At 34.7% G+C, this 9,470-nt stretch overlaps 1 protein-coding gene across 1 annotated transcript; it reads right to left on the minus strand.

Annotated features, from left to right (window-relative positions):
* Positions 1-815: 815 nt before the first annotated feature.
* LOC130448577 (uncharacterized) lies at positions 816-9,090 on the minus strand. The gene is made up of 4 exons (XM_056785993.1): positions 8,964-9,090; positions 4,877-4,996; positions 4,639-4,817; positions 816-2,398 (listed from the first exon to the last, which is right to left on the minus strand). Exons 1-4 carry the CDS (start codon positions 9,049-9,051, stop codon positions 2,306-2,308), a joined length of 480 nt encoding a protein of 159 aa, XP_056641971.1. The 5' UTR covers positions 9,052-9,090; the 3' UTR covers positions 816-2,305.
* Between the last annotated feature and the right edge of the window lie 380 nt (positions 9,091-9,470).

Consider the following 9,470-nt stretch of genomic DNA (forward strand, 5'->3'; position numbering starts at 1 on the left):
TGTATGGATGGAAATCTATGAAGAATTCGCTTCACGGAACGATTGGAGATACGCATGTTTGCGCTCTGAACGCCGTGGTGCTCGCAATATAGAAACTCTCACTGTCCTCGGGTGATCTAATGCGCCAAGAGACAGCGTTACACTTGCAGTTTATCTAAACCTAGTGACTCACATAATCATTGTTTTCCAGATCGCAGAAAATCCGCTCAAAAAGTAGATCAACAAAAAACACAAGCTCCCCAATGTTCCAACTCATAAACTATACGTGGATAAACCCCGCTACGATATCAACCGACTAAGTGGTAGGCATTTAAAAAAAGAGAGCTATGCTGCCCCACCCTGTGTAACCAATTTTTTTATTTTGTTTTCCATTTGGCAAATAAACAATTGGTAGTATGGTTACTGCCGGTTCTGCCTGTATATAGTGGAATTCTATAATTCGGCGAAGGCGCACGGCGTCTTTGACACACTTTTTATAAACCGCGGAATCCGTTTGATGTTTATTTTATTTATTTTATTTACGATAGTTTTTATTATAGCATACATTATTTCTTTCGAATAGTTTCTAGGAAGGTCTATTTATTTGTTTTGTTTCTTTATTTTGTACAAGTTTTTAGAATTCTTTAATTCTTTTGGAATATATAAGGTGTTTGTGTAGCGCAGTTCATTTAGTTTATAATAAATAGTCGTGGTGAACAGACCGAAATGTAAAGTAATCGAAGAATTTAAATAAATCATTTAAGTTAGTTAAGTGATAGTGATTAATGATTTATATAAATTAGTTAAATGTAGTGTAAGGTATTTAAATAAATTAAGAACGTAAGAGACAGTGTCTATTAATTGACCTCACGAATAGAAATCGTATAGATTAACAAGAAAAACATCACAGTGTTATAAATATTATAATAGATAATTATTTCTTTGGCATGTGAGATAATAATGACTTCCTAAATAGAGATTAAATTTATAAAAGTAAATTGTCTTCATAAAATTACTATTCAAAAGCTATTGTTAGTATTGGCACTCCAACAATTCTGCATTAACTAACTAGAATATACCTATATTGCAAATAGATCTGCCTCTAGCTTGACATCGTTTTTCTTAAATAATTTAAACTGAGATATTTTACGTCGTGGTTTTCCATCCAATTTTTTTTCTTATTGTTTACCCAGCTAATCTTCTTTGAATTCTTAAATTGCATACTCACCTGAGTATTGGTGGGCGCACAAACACTCGTGAGTTGGAGAAAAATGAAACAAACAATACATGTGTTCGTGCGCGAAAATCGTCGATCCAGCTGATCATACAAATTTCTAATCAGTACGTTGAAAAGTGGCACAACTATTTGCTTTAACAAACACGTCCAGACTGAGCGCATAGCCCGTTAGATGTCATTTTACTCACTTGAGCAATTTTACTCGCATAGATTGGTACGCAGCTGTAAATTTATTTTCAGTAACACGAAAGTCTATAATTTAACGATCAAAGACGCCTTGATCGATTCATACTGTTATTATTTACTGCAAACTCCGAGTGTAAGCTTGACAACGTTGCGTTCGGTAATGTTGTTCGCGGAACAGAGCGAGCAGAGAGCGATTTGTATCACGTGATCTTTGTTGTACGCATTGATTGTAGTAATTGCAAACAGTAAACGAATACCGAAAAAAGACTTAACATAAGATAAATGAAGTCAGCTGATCAGTACAGTAACTAGTAAAGTATGGAATTTGATAAAAGTACACAAACTGATATTTTAAATGCTTATTCGCTGTATACGGAACCAATTCGTGACATGGAGGTGATATTACACTGTCAGTTTTTATGCATTACGATTAAAGGCTATTTTTTATTTACACACAATACATATGTACAAATAACTATCGAATAAAATTGGTAATTGATAAGCATAAAAATGTCAAAAGTCGAAACAAATCTAGGAGCTCTCTTTAAAGATTCGGAGCAAAGAGATCTTACTCAGAGAGCACAAAATTGATATAACCGAACGCGAACTGATCAGGGAGATCAAAATAAATTGTAATGGCGAACAATACTGCACAATCCAAGTCATCAGATTTACATAACCGAACGCAGTAAATAACAAACTCCAACTATCTTACTGTTTGTAAGACGCACATTGATCTTGTCGTTGTACTTATACTTGCCATATAGTTAATTCACTACCAGTAGAATAACTACTGATTTGAGCAAAGAGTTTAACAGAACTGGATAAACTTAAAGTACTTTTATAACTATAAATGTTGATACAAAGGTAGAATCTTGTTAATAATATAATAATAATTTCATTCTATCCAGACTTCACTTGAAGATTTACTGAAAAGCATACTATAACCACATTATCGTAGTCATTGATAAACGATACTTCCAGGCCAACAGATACCTATAAAAAAAATAAAATTCAAACACTACCTCACCTCAATAGCTCATATAATTATTGTTGGCCAGATTCATAACTGACAATCAGATAATTTTGGAAAAATTTTTGTACATCTTCATACTTCGTTTAATAACTTTTAACCTACAGACACAGCACAGGCTACTTAACCTCAAAACACTCATAATAAAAGCTGGAACCACAAAAAAAATTTTGAACATTCAGGGAGATATTCTCGCATCCACCAAACTAGTCATATTGAAATTAAAATTTATTGATTTTTATTCCACATGTATATATGCTTAAAAATCTTAAATTAATTATTAACTGAAACAATGCAGAAAACTTGCTAAATTAAACGTTAACATTTTATTAAAAATAAATAGTCGCCCATTTGATTTTTTCAAAATAGCCAATAACCATCGAGTATTGCTACACATATATGTATAGTATATGCAGAGATCTCTTGTGTATGTACGAGGATAGTCCCAGAAGTTCCTGGCCTGACCTGAAGATAGCGGTAGGTACTTGAAAAATACTACTGCATTGGAAAGTATACCAGCTATACAACATATGTTTCAAGTTTAGAAACTCCAAAGTTGTATAGTATTTATTTGGCAGCTATCAATTATGAACGTTTTCACTGAATTTGTAAACATGGTTTTAGTCCAACCAATATAAAATATGAACTAGATTCTACTCTGGGTGAGACTGCTCCTTCGTTATTAACAAGAAAATATTGAGTAGCAGAGTTTAAACGAGGCCGTACGACCTGCGAAGATCAGCACTGCGGTGGTCGACCAAATGAGGTAATGACTCCAGAAATGTTGAAGAAAATCCACAAAGCGGTACTGAATGATCGTCGAGCATAAGTGCGCGAGCTAACAGGCATAGAAGGCATTCCAAAAATGCGATACATCGTATATTTACTGAAAATTTGGATATGAGAAAACTGTGCGCAAGATGGGTGCCGCGTTTGCTCACAATGTTTCCATCGAGTGTTTGGCAATGCTTCACAGAAATAAAGCCGAATTTTTGCGCCGTTGAATGAAAGGTGGATGCATCACGCCACACCCGAAACAAAAGAACAATCATACAATGGTCTGAAAAAAGAGAACCAGCTCCAAAGAAGGCAAAGACCGTTCCATCTGCAGGCAAGGTCTCGGTGTTGGTTTTTTGGGATGCACGTGGGATAATTTTCATTCACTATCTTGAAAAAGAAAAAACTATCAACGGCGAATATTATGCGAACTTATTGCAACGTTTGAGCAAAGAAATCAGATCCCACATCCGTGATTGCATAGGCCAAAATTAATGAATTGTTTTAATTACTACTTCGTGCACCCTATTCACAGATTTAGTCCCCTCGGATTATTTTCTGTTCCTAGATAAGAAAAAATGGCTCAGTAGTCAAATATTTTCCAACAATGAGAAGGTAATATCGGCAGTTAATGACTATTTTGAGGAGCTTCACGTTTCTTCTTATAATAAGGCTATCGAATTCATTGAAAATCGCTGGAACTAAAAGGAGATTAAGTTACCAATTTTTTTTATTTTCTTTGTTGGGCCAGGTTGTGACCATCCTCGAATATGAATAACGGGCATCGGTGTTACAGTGTAAAAATGAGCCAAAAGAACAAAAACTGTAAAAAGATGTGGTCAAATTTCGCGTGCTTCTCTTGGTGACAGAAACCATATGACCGTTTTCCTAATTTCCGCTTAGTTACTGGATGAGCATTGAATTATAACAATTTTTAGCTAATAACTTTTATTTTTATTCGACTAACACCATTAGAAAGATTAATTTCTTACCAATCAAATCTATAAACTATTTCACTATGGCGCCCATAAAAACTCATGTTAAAGAAGCGAACTTTGAACTCAAATTTCTTTGATTCGTCATACTCTAAATTATCAAAAAATATTGTATCGCGACATTTCGCGTGGGAGCCTCCTAAACCCTACTAGTAAATATCCTCTTAAGATGATTCATCCGTACGTTAATTGGAAACCAAATTGTAAGTCGAGGGACTAATATGTTATGAAAATTTATTAGAAAACTTATTTCAAATGAACCAAATAGTTAGGATGTTCTTGTACTTGATAATACACCTTATCACGATGAATTTTTCGAAAACTTCCCTACAGAAATGTGGATTTTGAGGTAACAAACCCTGAAATTGTTTTTTTTTTCTCTTCTAATCACTTCCGAATGAAATATTATTTCATAAATATTAATTTCTTACCGATGGGAACCAGCTCTGAATTTTCAATCCATAAACATAAGTAACAAATTCACCTTCACCCAAAGGACACGCAGTGTTGTTTATATATTCACAAGCATCTTTCTGGCCTGTTGAATAGGGTATATTAGCTCCTGCATATGTAGCTACAAATTTTGGTGTAATAGACGGTACGTAATCAGCTAAAATACGAAAAAAAAACTAGTTTTACGAACAAAGATTATAATTCGCTTTCTATTACGTGATGTAAAATTTATTGATAGTGTAGCTTCTGTTCCAGGTATCACTATACAAGGAGGTTTTACGCATAGCACGCCGTTAGTTACTATATCTACTACTGGTAACTGTCCACCTTCTGCACCTTAAAAATATTCAAATGTTGATGTTAATAATATTATGGTCCTGTCAAATAGTAGCTAGCACAGAATTAAATATGAAGACGAAATTATTCTAATCAACGGTTTTGTCTTTATGTTTTTTAATGACTCTAATTGTAGACGAAAAAATAAGTAAGCATAAAAATCACCATCTTGAGTTGTATAAACAAGTAAGGTACATCGTATGTATAAATTCATCCCACCCGTTTTGTGATTAAATACTGTTTAAATATTTAAGATCATTTCAATATTCTTGTCGTAGATCAAGATACGACATGATTCCATAATAAACATTTTCTTACTGATTTCCATATTAAGTACGCGAAAATCTTTAAAATAATCCTTTGAAATTGAGCATGTAAATCGTCATGTCCAGCTTATTTAAGAACGTAAAGTGACATTTTTTTCGATAATTACGTTAATTATATTTAAAAAAACAAGAAGAAATGACAATAGATGCATGTATTATCCATAGATATGATCCTATGTTTTTTTAATCATACTCTCCTCCCGCGATTGTTTAAAAAAAATTTCAATCACCCACATTTTTTTGGTGACTTCGGACAAGTATTATAAACGCTGCAAATATGATTTAGACTCATATATAGAAGGCCTAAAAAAAGTTCTAAGCACTAAATTAATATATTTAGAGATACATACGAGGATGGTCCCAGAAGTACCTGGCCAAACCTAGAGATGGTAGTAGTTGTAGATACCACTGTATTGGAAGTATTGGCTCCCCTTCAATATATTCCTCTCCCCTCGCCACACACCTTTCCATACTTTTTTTCCATTGATCGAAGCAGTGCTGGAAGTCTTCTTTGATGAGGGCTTAAGGAGCTCTGCCGTTTTTTGCTTTACCGCCTCCATCGACTCAAATCGGGTCCCATTAAAAGCAGATCTTTTTCTAACCTTTCGAGGAAATCTGAGCAAATCCGTTAACGCAATAGCTTACACCCTCGGCAATCATCCGGATACTCATTCGACGAACCGCACGCATAATTTGGTTGATTTTGGTCACTGTTTCCGGTGGTGAAACAGTCACAGGGCGATCTGGGCACTGTTCATCTTCAGTGCTCTCTCGGCCCACTTTAAAGCGTTTAAACAACTCAAAAACACGTGTACGAGATAGAGAATTGTCGCCATAGGCGCGAAATTTGAGATTGATACGTTGTTTCTGTTTTTTGTCACACGTGGTTTTCGGCTCGAGAAAAAAACACGTTCGTTTCAAACCACTACTGCACAAATACTATGATAGTGACGGAAACGTGTTTTGGAACATGCATAGTCAAGATATCTAGATACCCAACGCAGTACTCGTTTTTTATCCCACCCGACTAGGGGACCCTCTAGGGGCGCAGACTCGTTATTTAGTAGCTAGACCTCGTATACAGCATATGTAGATAAGACAGATAAGACATCACGATGTTTAGTATTTGATTGACAGCCATCAATAGTGAACGTTTCCAATGAATTTTTGAACATGGAAAAAATTGGTAATCGTTATATGATACTTTTATTTGGAAGGCCTTACCTCAGCCAATATAAAAACTGAACTAGATGCTACTCGGGTGAGACTACTCCTTCGTTATCAACGGTAAAATATTGGGTAGTAGAGTTTAAACGAGGCCGTAGGATTTGCGAAGACCAGCATCACAGTGGTTGACCAAAGGAGGTATTAACTCCAGAAATGTTAAAGATAATCCACAAAGTGGATGATCGTCGACTGGAAGTGCATGAGCTATCAGATAAAGCAGGCATTTCAAAAAGTGCAATATATCGCATATTAACCGAAAATTTAGACATAAAAAAGCTGTGCGCAAGATGGGTGCCGAGTTTGCTCACAATGCGCCGTTTAAGGAAACGTAGTTCCATCACTTCACACCCGAAACAAAAACTTCCAGAAATTCTTCGAACTTTATATTCAATTTGGGAATGGATTCATTGCCAGTCAAGATTATAAATTTGAGAAAAATTAAATCAAGTATAACTTTGTTACAAAATGCTGAAGTTGTAAAGACTCAAAAGAAATTTTGGAAATGTTAGCCAAAGGTAGTTATTTGAAAGCTCAGAAGTGAAAAGATTTTAATTTGTTCCGAACGAAAAGAACAATCAAAACCTTGTACTGAGAAGGGAGAACCGGCTCCAAAGAAGGCCTATACTGTTCCAGCTGCAGGCGAATTCATGGTGTGTAATAATTGTCATTGATTATCTTGGAACAGGAAAAACTATTAACGGCGAGTACATGCACCCTAATCGCCAGATTTAGTCCATTCGGATTATTTTATGTTCCCAGACTTCAAAAAATGGCTCAGTGGTTAAAGACTTTCCAACAATGAAGAGGTAATATCAGCAGTTAATAGCTATTTTGAGGAGCTTGACAATTCTTATTATAAAAACTTATTGAACAAATTTTTGTGTCTTCTCTGTTGGTACTTCAGAAACCATCCTCATATATGTATTTTTGGCTATGAATAGATGGAAATAAAACATTCACAATGATATGAAAGTTTTATTTAAGTAGAAAAATACTTCACAAATCAAATACAATATTTCGTCGTTGATTCAAACCAACCGCTTTTGCTTATGCTATGGCGGCTACCAGGAGGTCCATCCCGTTCCCATTCTTCTTATCTGTGCTTTGGTTTATAAACCACAACCGAAGGTAGGAGTTCACCACAAGTAGGTGCAGCCATCATTACACTAATGTTTGTTTTGGAGGGATCAATTACTCCATCACAGTGTTTAGAATCACGTTTGCAGACGACTTTGGGCTTTCCGGGATCGTCACTAAAATTGATTTCATCATAATTTACGATATTTTCAGTTAGCACACCTTCAACTGATTTCTTCAGCTCTGAAAAACATTCATTGACGGTCTTATCAGCCCATACTTCGCTCAATATTTTGAGCTAATCTAACGGTAAGAATTGAATTTGGAAAGACGAGTTGTTCCGTACAGATTGTTTCTCCTGTTTGACTGTCCTTCCTCTTCTTGTTTAATAATGTTGATTGTCTGACAAATATCAAATTCTGTGAGCGGGAATCTCCAATCTGCAGACAATGAGTTAGTTTTAACAAACTGAATTTCTTCTTCTTTCGTGAGTGTTGTCTGTCCACCATGTTCCTTTGGGTGAGAGCCTTTCATCTCATCAATAATTGTGGATTTTGGAATATTATAACGACTTGATGCTTGTCTATAAGCTCATTTGGCCTCTACTAACATTCACAACAGCCATTTCTAATTTTCATAATTTCTCGCTTAATTTTTCGAAATTATTTGATCGATTTTGCAATTACCAACCTGTAAAAAAACCATGAGGTATTTTTTCACTTCTTAATCGCTACAAAGATTGTTACAATAAAATCCTCAACAAAGAGAATATTTTCGGAAAAAAATTAAACTTTTCCGATCTTTCAAAAACTGTTAAATCAATGGCGGTCGGTACATAAATTCTAAATACGAGATTAATACTTACGGACAACGGCAAAAAACAACTACCACACCTCTAACAACTATAAACAAAGATGCAGCTATACGCGGAATTGTATAATTTAAACCGAAAAATTAGGCGAAAATTTATTACAATTTCCGAAGTCACCCGCGCTGTCCCCAAATAACTTCAAGGTACCTTTTTTTACTATTCGACACCGTATCGCAAACTAAACTAAGATCCAAAAACAAATCATAATTAAAACATTCATTAAATACAAACTTTTAACCCCCAATTTCAACATGATCTCTAGACTTTCAGCAACTTAATCGACGTTACTGTGTAACTAGTAAAATTCACTACTTTTGTCATACGATTGGTTTTCTTTAAAACTGGCGCAGGTACATAGTTTTACGGTAGAAATTAAAATACTTTTTACAATCCTTCAACTAAGTATAGATAAAGTATACTGGACTAAACTGGAATAAATTAAATTATATATTCAAAATATACTCACAACTTTTAACGTGGGTATGCTTGGTATCGTTCAAAGAAAAAGTGGGTCCAAAAAGTAAAACCATGCAGATTACTGAAAAGGACTTCATTTTTAATTAGAATACAAATAAATGTGTACAATAATCTTTTTTATACCAAAATTAGAAAACAATTTGATAAGATATCAATGATATGATTATTCACAATTGAAATTGACACACTAAAAGATAAAAAATGAGATGTTTGAAATTCGGTTCCTCTGACAAGCGAGAAACTCGTTGGATTGTTTTTATCTAAGAAACAGGATCAATTTCATAATACATTTGATAGATTTATGAAATGCCCCTGACATAGGAAAGCTTTTCCTCTACAGGGCTGGGAAAGTAGTGGTTTTTAGGAAGGGATTCGTTTGGTGTGGTATCGTTTCATTGCTCGCCTACCATTGCGTGATGGACATAAAAATAACAGAGAATACTGTTTGTAAAAGAAGTTGAAAAACTAGACAGATTCTTGGAGAAGCAAGGAGCAA

Source organism: Diorhabda sublineata, chromosome 9 (genome assembly GCF_026230105.1).
Source record: "Diorhabda sublineata isolate icDioSubl1.1 chromosome 9, icDioSubl1.1, whole genome shotgun sequence".
In the NCBI taxonomy this organism is placed as follows: Eukaryota; Metazoa; Arthropoda; class Insecta; order Coleoptera; family Chrysomelidae; genus Diorhabda; species Diorhabda sublineata.

Bases quoted from the DNA above. Each gene is read 5' to 3' on its own strand.
- LOC130448577 (XM_056785993.1), bottom strand. From the start codon at position 9,051: ATGAAGTCCTTTTCAGTAATCTGCATGGTTTTACTTTTTGGACCCACT. The intron at 4,997-8,963 runs GTGAGTATATTT...AATATTTTTAAG, and splicing joins GCATACCCACGTTAAAAGTT to GTGCAGAAGGTGGACAGTTA. The intron at 4,818-4,876 runs GTAATAGAAAGC...TTCGTATTTTAG, and splicing joins ATCAATAAATTTTACATCAC to CTGATTACGTACCGTCTATT.